This window comes from Lepidochelys kempii, chromosome 9 (assembly GCF_965140265.1).
Source record: "Lepidochelys kempii isolate rLepKem1 chromosome 9, rLepKem1.hap2, whole genome shotgun sequence".
NCBI lineage: Eukaryota > Metazoa > Chordata > Testudines > Cheloniidae > Lepidochelys > Lepidochelys kempii.
In genome coordinates this window covers 1,169,365-1,185,392 of record NC_133264.1, presented here as the reverse complement: position 1 = coordinate 1,185,392, position 16,028 = coordinate 1,169,365, and the positions used below count along the sequence as shown (strand labels likewise).

The 16,028-nt window shown below is 49.4% G+C and overlaps 1 protein-coding gene across 3 annotated transcripts in view; it reads right to left on the bottom strand.

The window, feature by feature from the left end:
• The window catches only part of XXYLT1 (xyloside xylosyltransferase 1), a 102,786-nt gene that overhangs the window by 30,688 nt on the left and 56,070 nt on the right, over nucleotides 1-16,028 (bottom strand). For all 3 annotated transcript variants that reach the window (XM_073358987.1, XM_073358985.1, XM_073358986.1), the window contains exon 3: nucleotides 9,040-9,172. In XM_073358987.1, coding sequence (XP_073215088.1) covers nucleotides 9,040-9,172 — 133 coding nt within the window. The remainder of the gene's footprint in view (nucleotides 1-9,039; nucleotides 9,173-16,028) is intronic.

The window sequence follows — 16,028 nt, the reverse complement described above, 5'->3', positions numbered from 1 at the left end:
CATTGTCTCTAATTCTTTTTTCTCTGACCCCTCTCCAGTTTATCAACATCCTTCTTGAACGGTGAACCCCAGAACTGGACACAATATTCCAGCAGCAGTCACACCAATGACAAATATAAAGGTAAAAGAACCTCTCTGCTCCTACTCGAGAGTCCCCAGTCTGCGTGTCCTAGCTAGGTGACCAGATAGCAACTGTGAAAAAACGGGACAGGGGATGGGGGGTAACAGGCGCCTATATAAGAAAAAGTCCCCAAAAATGGGACTGTCCCTATAAAAATGGGACATCTGGTCACGCAAGTCCTAGCCCATGTTGTTATTGTTGATCACATGAGCTCTTTCGGCCCCAGCATCACACTAGGAGCTCATGTTCACCTGATTATCCACCATGACCATCAAACCTTTTTCAGAGTCACTGCTTCCCAGGAGAGAGCCCCCCATCCCGTATGTCTGGCTGACATTCCTTGTTCTTAGAGGTTTCCATCTGCATTTAGCAGTACTGAAACCCATATTATTTGCTTGTGCCCAGTTTACCAAGCGATCCAGATCGCTCTGTATCAGTGACCTGTCCTCTTCATTATTTATCACTCCTCCAATTGTGGTGTCATTTTAATTCCAGATCATTGAAAAAAATGTTAATCAGCTCAGGGCCAAGAATCGATCCCTGTGGGACCCCACTGGAAACACACCCACTCAGTGATGATTCCCCATTTACAGTCACAGTTTGAGACTTATCAGCTGGCCAGTTTTTAATCCATTTAATGTGTGCCATGTTAATTAATTGTTGTTTAATCAAAATTGTGTGGTACCCAGTCAAAGACCTTACAGAAGTCTAGGTAGATTACATCAACACTATAATCTAAATCTATCAGACTTTCTAGAAATCCATGTTGACTTGCATTAGTTACATTACCCTGCTTTAATTCTGTATTAATTGAGTCCCATATTAGCCATTCCATTATCTTGCCCACGATCCATGTCAGGCTGACAGATCTAGAATTATCCAGGTCATGCCGTTTACAGTTTTTAAATATTCCAGTCTTCTGGAACTTGCCTCGTGCTCCGAGACTTACTGAAAAGCAACATTAATGGTCTAGCAAGCTCCTAAGCCAGCTCTTTTAAAACTCTTGGAGGCAAGTTACCTGCTGATTGTAAAATGTCTAACTTTAGTAGCTTCTGTTTAACATCCTCCAGAGATATTGGTGGAATGGAAAGAGTGTTATCATCACCATATGATGAGACTGCATCATCTCTTGTTTCCCTTAATATAGCATAGAAATATTTATTGAACACTTCTGCCTTTTCTGCATTGTTATTGAAAATTCTACCATTTCCATCTACTAATACACAAATATTATCAGGATTCTTTTTGTTTCTAATATATTTTAAAAACTCCTTCTTACTGTGATTAACTCTGCTTGGCATAGACTTCTCCTTGTGTCCCTCTGCTTTCCTTATCAATTTTCTACAATTCCTAACTTCTGATTTATCTTCATTACTATCAACTTCCCCATTTTTCCATTTGTCATATATTATTATTTTTATAGCTGCCTTCACTTCCCCTCTAAACCAGGTCAGTTTTTTAACCAGCATGGCCTTCTTCCTCAGTTGTGAGATTATGCCTTTTGGGGCATCTAGTTTGGTGTTCTTAAATGATTCCCAATTATCATTCAGATTTTTCTGATGAAATTCTTCCTCTCAGTTGATTTAGCTCATAACTGTTTTCAGCTTTGTGAAATTGGCCCTATTAAAGCACCAAGTGTATATATGACTGGTCTTGACTTAATTCTATTTGCACATTATAAATGTGATCAAGTCATGATCACTTGTACCTAAGCTACCATTAACTTTTAACAGGTTACAAGTAACACAATGATGGCCCATAAGAGACAGTGAACATGTGATCACAGGCAACAGGGCAGAGGTGATTTGACTCCGGATGGACAGGGAGAATGGGGTCAAAGGAAATCTGACGAATACATGGGTAAGGGAAACCCCAGGCCCACTGATGGCACGAACTCAGGCATCTCCGGGCCTTGTCTGCACTATGGGATTCTCTGTGTGCTTTTCTGCACAGCTGTGAGCATGTGGGCGTTTTTACTGCTGTGCTATGTAGCCTTGCCCCGGGCAGGTTTTCATGACCCGCTACTCAAGATGCCTGAGCCCTGCCTGTCATTGTGCCGACACCGCGGGTAGCACAAGAGGCATTGCACTTCCTAGCACAGTCAGAGCCGCAGCACATGGCCCTGGGCACGGCCACTGCTCACACAAACGTGATCTGACCCCAGGCGAACGTGCACCTTGTTGCTGGACATGGATCGCAGAACCCTGGGCAACCAACCGGGGGCCAATCCTTGAAACACCACTCTGCCAGCTTCACTCTGGGGCTGCAGCACCATTGCACCCACAGAGGGGACCTGTCAAAGCTGCAAGGGAGCAGGGAGGAAATCACAAGGGAAAAGCAGGGTCCCCCCAGACCTGGAGCCAGCATGGCCTCAGGCACCGCAAGCAGCGCCTTCAATCCATCCCTGGGTCACAGGGCACACGAGAAAGGACCTGGCTGCAGTTCTGATGCCCTGTTTTTCTGTATAAATAATGCACCATTTTCATCGGGCTTAGAAATGGCATCAGGGTCCTAGCTCCTGTTCTTGTGTTGTTTGTTTGGTTTCTGTTTGCCAAGTCTTCCACCACAGGGGGTTTCAGTGCTAACGAGCAAGAGGAGTTCTGCAGGAGTGGGTGCCCTGGCTACCCCATAGCTCTCCACGCCCTGGATGGCTGGAGGATAGGGAGTCTTGGGTTTTTAATATGGATAAAAACAACAATACGGATAATCCAAACCAAACATGAGAGGATCAGTCAGAAGCAAAAACTGGTCTGAAAACATGAAATAGGGATATAAATAACCACTCACCCAGCCTGTCACTGCCATGAATATTCGCTGGACACCACACCCCAGTCTGCTACCATGCAGGTGCTTTCCTTTGACAGCAGAAAGTAAAGCACTACACCCTTATTCAGCCCTCCCGGGATGGCCAATCGTTCATGGACTTGGCCCGAGAACCACAACTTGCCTTTACAAGATCACTTGCAGAGAGGGGTTAGCAGGCTACATCCTCCAGAGCTACCCATAAGGCTGCTCCGGCCTCAGCCACCACACACAGAGCCATTCTACCTCTGAGGCATTCCCGGAAAACAAAGACACATTTTGTTCCATGCACACAGACTCCTGGAGTCTACACTGCGAACACTGTACAATGATCTCAGTCTGACGTTAACCTTGAAATCTGACTCTGCAACACCGTAGCTAGTCCCTGTGGTGTATTAAATGTGGCCACTGAGCCGGCTTCGGACGAGTGACCTAGAGGTGACAACAAGCACCACAGCCCATTGCCATTCCTCTCCCTGAGCTATGCACCAGCATCACAAGGGCGCAGCAAACAGCCGCTTTCATTTCAGCTCCGCTCACAAAACTGTTAAAAAAATAAACAGTGTTAAATGGAAAGGGATCCATTTAGCCAGAACACGTCCCCCACATGGTCCCACTGGCTTCGCCAACCCCGGAGAGCGAGAAGGGTTGTGTGCAAAGACGAGCCCCGGTCCCGCAGTCATGACTCTCTGGATGGGTGCAGGGATTCGACGGCACGGTGGGAGCCAAAGTCAGAGAACAAATGGTACTGTGGCTCCATATACAGTCTCTCTCAAACCGAGCAAATTTGCTCTAATTACAAATGAGATATTTTCTACCAGCCCAGCAAACTCAGTCAGGGTCCTGAAAGTCAAGACTGGTTATTCCTGGCCTGTGCGTTCTCCCTGGGAACGCAGATCTACAGCAGGAGCTCAGGGGACAGCTGGTTGGCGATTTGTCAGGCAGGTTGCATGCAGCTCATTCTCCCATGGCTCTCGTCACGGGGGTGCAAGTGGCACACTGGTGTCACGTAGGCCTCTGCACAGTAAAAATACCCTCCCAGTGCCAGCCACCGTTCGACCCACCCAGCAATGCTAGTGTACCCAGCTTCCGTACCACCCCTGGAGGAGGGTGAAGGGAGGGTGTGTGGCCAGAGACTGCTGCACTTCAGCTAGCCCCCGACGGCCTTTGATCCCGTGGGGACGGTTGCCAGGTGAGAGCAGCCCCAGGGCTGGCGGGGTAGGGCTACGTGCTGAAAACCAGGAAGCCCCAAGCCTCCCGCCTGCTGCACAGAGTCTCATAGCAGGAGAGAATCTGGGTCTTTAATTTCCAATATTAAGAAAAATCCATTTAGACTGATAAATAACAAATCTTAAACATTGGCACATTTCCTTTGGGCACAAGCCTGCCGCTGCCTGTCCGTTATACAGACTGGGCATGGGAGCAGAATCCACGCCATGTCTGTGCACCCAGCACTGAATTTATCCTGGCTCCGGCCAGCCAGCAGCGTACATAGTATGGCTGGGCTCCCCTCGGAAGAAGATTTAATTATTAATGCCCATTACTAACAGTTGAAATGGGAAAAGAAGAGACATGAAGAGCTGTTAATTTCTGATCTTTCCCTGAGCACACACTTATTACAACCAGCAATTCCAGTCTGGGGAGCTGAGCCGCTCCACCTGAGAACCCTCGTGCAAGCCAATCTGGTACAACCAACTCATCAAGGCATCTCACGGTGAGGATCTGGCTCAGCCTCGATTACAACGAAATTTGAGATTCGTCTTTTGAATAGACAAGGCCAAACTAAATCAATTTCCTTGTGTACTAATCAGAACATTGTGAATTTCAGTTTAGAGGAGACATCCTCAAAGGGGATCTGGAAATGACACCGCAAGAACCTGCTTTGCTCCTTTAGTCTGACTGCACTGTGCGGAAAGCCGGCCACACGCGTCACAGGCACAAAGGGAGTGATGCTGCTGACTCACGTTGCACAGCACCTTACTAGTCTCTAATGAAAAATGCTGTGTCAGAGCTAGGAATTACTATTGTTACAGGCAGGAAGTTACGGCTGAATTTGACAGCAGGCGTGAGCGCTCCTGCTGCATTCAGAGATGAGGAACGGTGCCCATGGGGTAGCCGTGTTCCCCCGGCCCCCCGAGGAGTCAGACACAGCAGAGCAAACCCTGAAGTCCCTTCTAGGCCGTAATTCAGCAAAGCCCTTGCCCAGGTCTCATGGAAGGTCCATGGGAGCGGCAGGTGCTCAGCACACTTGTAAATCAGGCACCTCGAGACAGGCGCCCGAGGACAGAGTTCGAATTCTGTCTACGGGCCACCAAGGGAGCTTTGCTCCAGCGACCTGCCCGAGTTCACCTAGATCCGTGCTGGGATTAGAACTTGGGGGCTCCTGGTGTCAAGCTGTCCTGCAGCGGCTCCAGGTCATGACTACCAAGCTCCGGGCAGACTGTTAGGAACCAGGGCACAAACCCCAGATTGGCTGCGAGTTCTACACTTAGATTTCACCGACCAATTAGCAAGTGTAAACTCCCCGGCCACTATAACAGTCTTCACATGGAGTCACAGACAGTCTCCTTGGGTACTCCAATCTGTCTCTCCACCTAAGTGTGACAGATGGTCCCTGACACCAAGGATCACAACAATATTCAGGTTACTCCCACTCCCAAAGGACCAGTCACTTTCCCACGGCACCTTAGATCCTATCACAAAAGACAATGCTTGTAGCCAATCTTATAATAAACCAACTAAAGATGTATTAAATAGGAAAAGGAAACAAGAGCTTAAAGAACAAGGTTAAAGCAGGTAAATTTACATACACAAATAAGCTACCATCTTAAGTTTCAAAAGGTACTAGAAGCTTCTATAAAAAGCAAGCTCTATATGTCCTTTAGGGCTAACCCAAGCTAAGCACTGGGGTTCTCTTGCTTCTGCCTAAAAACCTTGCCCCCAGAGTCCAGTCCTCCTTCTTAGGGGGTTTTATTCCCATCCCCGCATGTGCCCTGAACTGTGACCTCAGCGGATGGGAGGAAGCCACTTGCAAGACTCATCTTCATTGGGGTGGGGGAAAAGTAGAGCAACAAAGTCTTTTATCCTCTTTAATGTCCCACACTAGCCTGTCTGGTGTCGATGGGCCTTCCTTGTTGGCCAGGATGGTCTCCTTCTGTTGGAGACCAGCACTTTACACTAATGTCCCTCCCCTGTCTGGCGATTACGCAGTCACAGGGGCTTACTGTATCAATGCTTACATAGAATATCTGCATCTCATGTTACATAGTAATATGTGAGATTAACGTAAACAGCAACTCACAAGCATTCAATACAGTCTAAACACTAAACCCATAGCACCCAGATGAGCCAGTTCGGTTCGAGCTGTGGGCGTGTCCGTGCTCAGTTGGGACCTGGGGACCTTCGCATGAGCTGGCACCTGGTCTGCTAGCTCGCTCCAGCTCCCTGGTCTGCGCTCAGATCACTCCCCTGCACCTCTCTTCAATAACAACTTTCTCTCTGCACATGAAGGAGCCTAGCATTGCCCTCACACCACCGTCTTTATGGTTTGTGTTTTAGGCTCGTCTGTCCCCAAAGCTGGGGTGAAGTTGTGGGGCATCGTCAAACTCAAAGCCACTGTCTGAAGCATTTCTTCCCTGCCACCGTTACAGGCCTCGTGTATGGTCACTAGAGGTGAGAGAGGCAGAGACACATCCCTTAGGCTGGCAGTTCGGTTACTCTGTGCCCAGGAGAGGCCCTTGTGCACAGCGGTGCCGCTGTGTCCCTGAGCAGCCAGCCAGCCAGGCTCCCAGTCTCTGTGGCTCTTTCGCACAGCAGCATGGGCGGGGTTTGGTTTTATATAAGAGTTTGTAACCCCCATGAACCTGGCAGGAGGGGGAGTGGTGGGTGGGCGCGGCAGCAGGGACAGGGAAAGACCCTGACATACCTTCAACTCCTTTAAAACAATGGATCAGGTTCCCGTTGCACTGGATGGTTGTGCATCACCATGGATGCTGTGCAGCTTGGAGCTCGCTTGAGGCTCCGGGGCCACGTCACCCTGATCACGCAAGACCAAGCTGATGGAATGGCTCAGCTCCCAACACACCGGGCTCTGCTGAAAACGAGGCTACTTACTGAGGTGCCAAGGGGGAGCTCCGTGAATCTCTGGGCCTACTGGGTGCACACTCAGCTCTGGCTGTGACGGGGGACGCCAGAGCTCTGTTAACTCCACTTCCCAGCTGCTGGGATTTGCAGTGGTGAAGGGCGACAGCCCTGGAAAACCCTGGCTCCTCGTTATCCACAAGCCTGGCCCAGTCAAGGAAGTGAAAACATCCATTTCCTACACCTCGCTGATGGCCTGAAACCTGACCCACATTTCTGTCTCTGAAAAGGAAATGGGACCTCACTCTGCACTGGCTCAGTCTGGGCTTCCTGCTGAGCACAAGCGACTCAATGGTGCCAAGAGACACCCAGGTCGGACAATTACTTTGTGAGGAGTTCATTAGCGTGTGAATCCAGATCCATGATCCCACTGAGCTCATGTTGCAAGCGGACTCCCAATGTGAAACCAAGGCACAGCTTGGAGATGGACCCTAATCTCATAGAAAAACATTTCAAAAGGATTATCGTGTTTTAGCAACCAGGCCAAGTCCCAGGCCAGTGACTCTCACTGGAAGCAGTCACGTTTCCTTAAAGAAATCCCAGCACTCTCAGAAGCGGTTACACATATTTAAAAAGATCATACTGTGGTCTGAAGCCATGTGAATGTCTCTAGCTCTAGTGATCCCAGATGCTGTGTCAGGGATAGAGAGAAGGGAAAACGGTTTCTCTCCCTATCCTCCTTTGCCGATTTCTACATGGGGTGTAGGGTCAGTCAGGGGCTCCTCGGAGTCACTAGCTACCCAGCCAGGCTCCCCATTGGTTATGTGACTTTCACCCGGCAATAGTGGAGAGAAACCAACACAAAGACACTGGAAATGCCGTTCGCTTGCCCCTGCCAGGCCTTGTGACTGTGACTGGAAACATTTTTGGCTCTGTTGGAGCAGGCTGCGGCTTGAACTCCTGAATTCTCCACCTGGGTCGAGCTTGCAAAGCAGGATTACTGAGTTTTATCAGTGTGTAGTCTCCAGCATTCGTACAAATATGTCTTAGACCAAAGGACATTTTTCAGTACAAAAATCATCGACTGCAACTGAAATCAGCACCAGCAAGAGCAGTAGCCTCCAGGACATGTGGGAAACCCACATCTACACAACATGCAAGTCAATATATTCCCAGCCCGTATACTCAGCACTCCAGCAGGACCCTTCAGGCAGTTCAAAGCCTCGCTTTCCTCCCTTTTGTTCTGTGCCTGCAGTGAAACGAAAGAACCAATCAAGTGCAAGGAGCCAAGAGTGGCCCCTAGTATGGAGGTGCTCACCGTGTTTGGGGTCAGGGATTCCCTGGCCGGGGTCACTTTTTAGCACTGAATGTGGTCTGAAATCGGTGCAGGAAGTGGAGGGTGAGACCCATTTACACCTAGCATCACCACGATGCCGTGCACGCAGCCCCCCGAGGTGAGCAGAGAGGCCAGGAGGATGGCCGCACTGCACAGAGCCTGTGATTAGAACTTGGTTCGGCTCAGTGGTCAGACTAGCAAAACACACATGCAGCTGTCACCTGGCACCCACCTTGGCCTGGGAAACCGTTGCTGCTCTGACTGACAGAACTGAATCTTTGTGGCCAAGGTTTTAGATGGAGACGCCCAGAGTTAGGCTCCTAAATCCAGCTGTAGGCACCTAGAGAGAAGCGGCCTTAGCACCCACAAGTCACAGCGACTCCTCTGGGAGCAGCACGGCCGGGAGCCAGGCCACGTCCAGGGAGCCCATGTACAGACTTCAGGAACTCAGCTTTGCAAGTTTTGGCCTCTCTGTCCGAAGTGACACATGGAGTTAATGACTTAGGCAAAGAACAGCGTCCTGTATGTTTCCCTTCACACAGACACCCGACTCTGAATACCCCCAATACACAGCCCCAGTAGGCAGGACTCATGGGATCTCTGTACTTTGCTCTGCAGGGTAAGTCTCCATGTGAGCAAAGCACAGGAACGCCAGCTGCTGTCTCGCCACCTCTGCTGAGTGCCACTCACACTGGCATACCTGTAGACAGGCTGCATCTCTCTGGCTATCCCAATGACGGCTCCTTGCAGGAAATGGTCAAACTCCTCAAACAGCTCTCGGATGTTGGTCTTGTACTGCAGGTCCAAGTCCAGCTGGATTATCCGTTCTATCTCTAGGAGAGAGAGAGAAGAAAAATCAGCAACACAAGGTGACAAACTCACGCAGCTGTAAATCCATGGGGACGTCAAGGGGGCTACGCCGATTTACTCCACCTCAATAGATGGGGGACCAATCTCCTCGGGGACTGGCTAGTGTGACGAAGTGGGACTCTTCTTAATGTTTCCTCTGAATAGTGTGGGGGTGCCTCAGTTTCCCCTAGGCAGTTCTTAAGTCTGTAGGTGGTGGGGTAAGGGTGTATGATCATTGCAGAGCCCTAGAGGGCCGGTGTGTGCAGGGGTCTGGACACAGAGAATGGCCGACACCCTGTTTCCTGGCAACTGATGGCCTGGGCCCTTCCCCCCTGCGAGGTGAGAGCTAAAGGGTGGGAGAACAAAGGAATCAGGTGACCTCCTGGCCCGGGAAAGGAACAAAGCCCAGAGGAGGAGGGGCTGGAGGGAGTTTTCAGTTTGGGGCTGGCTGGGACATGGAGTGAAGTGCAGAAGTGGTTGTCTGGCTCACGGCCCCCCAAAATGGACCCAGCTGAGGGGTCCCGTTCTCTGCACCTGCAAGCTCTGTTTTAGACCATGTTCCTGTCATCTAATAAACCTTCTGTTTTACTGGCTGGCTGAGAGTCACGTCTGACTGCGAAGTTGGGGTGCAGGACCCTCTGGCTTCCCCAGGAGCCCCGCCTGAGCGGACTCGCTGGGGGGAAGCACACGGAGGGGCAGAGGATGCTGAATGCTCCGAGGCCAGACCCAGGAAGGTGGAAGCTGTGTGAGCTGTGTGTCCTGAAGACAGGCTGCTCACAGAAAGGCGACTACCCCAGAGTCCTGACTGGCTTCATGGGGAGCAGTTCCAGAGCATCGCCCAGGGACTCCGTGACAACTGGTGGCAGCGGTGGGATGTACTGCACCCCGTGGATGGCGCTTCCTGCAGTAAGTGACTGGGGAGCAGTAACACGAAGGGGGATTGCCGAGGACCAGGCCTGCTGAAGGCTCAGAGAGGAGCGGTTTCAGGGGGCGGTTAACCCCTGGGAGTGTGTGACCAGCGAGAAGGACTGTGCAGTAGTGGGGTCCCCCTGGGGACTGCAGTGAGCAGTCTCAGGGGCGGAGGAGCCTGCAGCTTGGCCCGGGGAGAGAGAAGGACTTTTGCAGTAACAGGGTTCCCCTGGGGATTGCAGTGAGCAGTCCAAGGGGCGGAGGAGTCTGCAGCTCGACCCTGGCAAAGAGGTGGTGACCTCGAGAAGGGCTGGCACACTAGGGGTTCTCCCTGGAAACCGTGGGGAGCTGAGAACACACGGGCCTGTGAGTCCACAACAACTTGGGAGGAGCGGAGTGATGGTCTGTCCCCGTCTCCTTAAGAAGGACATTGTAACCCTGTGCAAAAAGAGAGGGTTGAGCGTTGGAAAGTTCACCAAAGCACAGTTAATCGTGCAGCTGGAGGAGGATGACCGCTCTAAGGAACAGATTCCTGACCCCAACTGGGGCTATAGCAGGATCTGGGAGCAGCTGGAGTGGGAGCCAGGCATCCCCAAGACTCCTGTCCCCGACCAGACGGGGGTCTTCACGATCGGGTTCCCCATCGGGGGATCGAGACGGACGGGATTGGAGCTGAGTCCGAGGGAGCAAGAGGACTGTGAGAGACAGCGAGAGCCCGAGAAAGAGCTGCAGAAGCAGCAGCAGCATGAACTGGCGGTGGTGGGGTGGAGAGGCCTAGGGGACCTCCCCGGGGTGAGTGGGGATAGACCCCGGGGGGCCAGTTCCGCAGGGAACCTCGAGACTAAATTGCTGCCCCTAGTTAAGGGGGGGGGTGTGGATGCCCACCTCACTGCCTTTGAGCAGGCTGGCGATTTGAACCAAGGGGACCCTGCAGAAAAGCCCCGGTGTCTAGCTCCCTTGCTGGGTCCCAAGGCCACAGACTCCATCAGCCAGATGGGTGGGGAGGTGGACACGCTCCCACTCCTGGTCCCAACCTATATGTCTGTGTGGAGTTTTCTGGGGCCAGGCCCCTCGGATCTCCAGTGGGAGCAGAAGGTGATGGTCAATGGGGAGACATTCTTGGGGTGGCCAAAGGGCATGGGCTGCATAAACCTTCCCACATGCGGCCTGCGAGTGCTATCGACCACCCCTGACCTAAGGGAGGGCGTGAAACTGGAAGGGCCTGGTGTAACTCCTACCAAGGAAGGCTGGGGCATCCATGGGAACGTTGGTGGCTTCGAACTTCCCCAGGTCACCGGCTAAAGTGACCCCGCTCAGTTCGATCTCGAAGGGGGGAGAGATGTGACGAAGTGGGACTCTTCTTAATGTTTCCTCTGAATAGTGTGGGGGTGCCTCAGTTTCCCCTAGGCAGTTCTTAAGTCTCTAGGTGGTGGGGTAAGGGTGTATGATCATTGCAGAGCCCTAGAGGGCCGGTGTGTGCAGGGGTCTGGACACAGAGAATGGCCGACACCCTGTTTCCTGGCAACTGATGGCCTGGGCCCTTCCCCCCTGCGAGGTGAGAGCTAAAGGGTGGGAGAACAAAGGAATCAGGTGACCTCCTGGCCCGGGAAAGGAACAAAGCCCAGAGGAGGAGGGGCTGGAGGGAGTTTTCAGTTTGGGGCTGGCTGGGACATGGAGTGAAGTGCAGACGTGGTTGTCTGGCTCACGGCCCCCCCAAAATGGACCCAGCTGAGGGGTCCCGTTCTCTGCACCTGCAAGCTCTGTTTTAGACCATGTTCCTGTCATCTAATAAACCTTCTGTTTTACTGGCTGGCTGAGAGTCACGTCTGACTGCGAAGTTGGGGTGCAGGACCCTCTGGCTTCCCCAGGAGCCCCACCTGAGTGGACTCGCTGGGGGGAAGCACACGGAGGGGCAGAGGATGCTGAATGCTCCGAGGCCAGACCCAGGAAGGTGGAAGCTGTGTGAGCTGTGTGTCCTGAAGACAGGCTGCTCACAGAAAGGCGACTACCCCAGAGTCCTGACTGGCTTCATGGGGAGCAGTTCCAGAGCATCGCCCAGGGACTCCGTGACAGCTAGCCACAGCAGTAAGGAGGGGGTTAAACTAACAGCAGCAGAGGAGGGTAAAAACAGGGAAAACACGAGCCTTCAGTCAACACAAAATTGAGATGAAGACGACAAAATTAATGAAGGAACCAAAGGCTGTGAAAAGAAGAAATTTTTAAATTGCCAACACACCAGTGTGAGGAGCCTGGGTAACTGCCAAGAGGAATCGGAATTGCTCATCGTTAAGGCTACAATTTTGACACAGAAGTAGCCAAAGTCACGGAATCCGTGACTTCCAAAGACCTCCGTGACTTCAGCCTCGGCAGCTGGGAGCTGCAGGGTCCCGCTGCCTCCTGCAGCAGCAGGGAGCTGTGAGGTATCCCCCTCCCAGCCTCTGCGGGGGACAGGATGATCCACACAGCTCCCTGCCAGCTGTGGCAGCAGGGGGACACCCACACCTCCCTGCCAGCTGCTGTGGAGCAGGGGGACCCCAGCGGCTCCCCAGCCATGGCGCAGAGGGACCCCAGCGGCTCTCCACCGCCTCTGGGAAGGAGGACGACCCTGGCAGCTCCTTGGACACTGCTACAGTTATTAGTTATTATTATCCATGACAAAATCTTAGTCTCACTCATTGTGACCGTAAATGCCACCTAGTTGGCATTGCTGACACCGGGTGGGGTGATGCCAATGACTGCACTGTTAAAATCAGTGGTTATCACCTACTGAGGAAGGACTGAGTAAGCAAAAGGGGAGGGAGAGGGGAGGGGCACTCTGTGTCAAAAATGGTATCAGCTGTGTCTGGGTCACTGATAACTCAGAAGACAATGCTCATGAATGCTTATGGATCAATGTCCAATGGATCAAGCACAAGATGGGGGCGGTATTAGCTGGTGTCTGCTACAGACCCCAAATCACACTAGAGAACAGGATGACAGGCTCCTTATGCACCTATCTGTAATGTTTAGGAAGAAAAGCTGAGTGATCAAGGGGAACTTCAATTTGAGCGACATACATTGCAGGTCTCATGTTGCCAGTACTAAAACATCCTTGGAATTTCTAAACATTATAGATGACAATTTCCTAACTCAACACAGGGGAATTCTTTATTAGGCTTTATCCTAACAGATCACAGAACTAAAAGTTAATGGTAACTTAGGTATAAGACACCATGATTGGATCACATTTATAATGTCCAAGAACAATGAATTCCAGACCAGTTATATATACTTGGTGTTTTAATGGGACCAATTTCACAAAGCTGAAAACGAATATGAGACAAATCAGCTGGGAGGAACAATTTAATCAGAAAAATCTGAATGATAACTGGGAATTGTTTAAGAACACCTTACTAGCTGCCCAAAAAACCACAATCGAGGAAGAAGGTGTACCGGTTTAAAAAAACCACCTGGGTTAGAGGATAAGTGAAGGCACCTATAAAAAATAATGTGTTTACACACATACACCACAACAAATTGAAGAATGGGGAAGTTGATAGTCATGAATATATATCAGAATTTAGGAACTGTAGAAAATTGATAAGGAAAGCAAAGGAACATAAGAAGTCTATGGCCCGCAGAGTTAAGGACAATAACAAAGTGTTTTAAAAAACATCCCAGGAACAAAAAGAATCCTGACAACAGTACTGGTCCGTTACTAGATGGAAATAGAAGAATTATCAACAGTAATGCAGAAAAGGCAGGAGTATTCCATATATATTTCTATTCTGTATTTAGGGAAAAAAACAGATTTAGGCAATCTCATTGTATGGTGATAACACTCTTTCCATTCCACCAATGTATCTGGATATTAAATAGAAGCTATTAAAGTCAGACATTTTAAAATCAGCAAGTCACGATAATTTGCATCCAAAAGCTTTAAAAGAGCTGGCTGAGAAGCTCGCTGGACTGTTAATGTTGATTTTCAATAAGTCTTGGAGGACTGGGGAATTTCCAGAAGACTGGAAGAAAGCCAATGTTGTGCTAATATTTTAAAAGTGTAATCAGGATGACCTGTGTAATTATAACTCTGTCAGCATGATATCAATCCCAGGTAAGATAATGGAGTGGCTGCTGTGGGATTCGATTAATAATTAAAATAAGGTAATGTAAGTAATGCAAATCAACATGGGTTTATGAAAAACAGATCCTGTCAAATTAAGTTTATATATTTTTGATGAGATTACAAGTTTGGTTGATAAAAGTAATAGTGTTTACATAAGAAATTAAGAATGGCCCTACTGGGTCAGACCAAAGGTCCATCTAGCCCAGTATCCTGTCTTCCGACAGTGGCCAGTGCCAGGTGCCCCAGAGGGAATGAACAGAACAGGGAATCATCAAGTGATCCATGCCCTGTCACCCATTCCCAGCTTCTGACAAACAGAGGCTAGGGACACCATCCCTACCCATTCTGATTAAAAGCCATTGATGGACCTACCCTCCATGAATTTATCTAGTTCTGTATTAAACCGTTTTATGGTCTTGGCTTTCACAACATCCTCTAGCAAAGAGTTCCACAGGTTGACTGTGCATTGTGTGAAGAAATACTTCCTTCTGTTTGTTTCAAACCTGCTGCCTATTAATTTCATTTGGCAACCCCTAGTTCATGTGTTATGAGAAGGAGTAAACACCACTTCCCTATTTACTTTCTCCATGCCAGTCATGATTTTATAGACCTCTATCATATCCCCCATTAATCATCTCTTTTCCAAGCTTAAAAATCCCAGCCTAATTAATCTCTCCTCATATGGAAGCCATTCCATACCCCTAATCATTTCTGTTGTCCTTTTCTGAATCTTTTCCAATTCCAATATATCTTTTTGAGATGGGGCAACCACATCTGCATGCAGTATTCAAGTTGTGGGCGTACCATGGATTTATCTAGAGGCAACATGATATTTTCTATCTTATTTTCTATCCCTTTCTTAATGATTCCCAATAATTTTGTTTGCTTTTTTGACTGCCACTGCCCATTGAGTGGATGTTTTCAGAGAACTATCCACAACGACTCCAGATCTCTTTCTTGAGTGGTAACAGCTAATTTAGACCCCATCATTTTATATTTATAGTTGGGATTATGTTTTCCAGTGTGCATTTCTTTGCATTTATCAACACTGAATTTCATCTGCCATTTTGTTGCCCAGTCACCCAGTTTTGAGAGATCCTTTTGTAGCTCTTTGCAGTCTGCAAATTTTGGCACCTCACTGTTTACCCCTGTTTATGAATATATTAAATAGGACTGAGCCCAGTACAGACCCCTGGGGGACACCACTATTTACTGCTCTCTATTCTGAAAACTGACCATTTATTCCTACCCTTCGTTTCCTATCTTTTAACCAGTTACCAATCCATGAGAGAACCTTCCCTCTTATCCCATGACAGCTTATTTTGCTTTAGAGCCTTTCGTGAGGGACCTTGTCAAAGGCTTTCTGAAAATCTAAGTACACTATAGTCACTGGATTCCCCTTGTCCACATGCTTGTTGATCCCTTCAAAGAATTCTAGTAGATTGGTGAGGTAGGATTTCAAAAAGCACATTGACTCTTCCCCAACAAATTATGTTCATCTGTGTGTCTGACAATTCTGCTCTTTACGATAGTTTTAACCAGTTTGCCTGGTACTGAAGTCAGGCTTACTGGCCTCTAATTGCCGGGATCACCTCTGGATCCCATTTTTAAAATTGGCGTCACATTAGCTATCCTCCAGTCATTTGGTACAGAAGCTGATTTGAATGGTAGGTTACAGACGACAGTTAGTAGTCCTGCAATTTCACATTTGAGTTCCTTCAGAACTCTTGGGTGAATACCATCTGGTCCTGGTGACTTATTACAGTTTAGTTTATCAATTTGTTCCAAAACCTCCTCTAATGACACCTCAGTCTGGGACAGTTCCT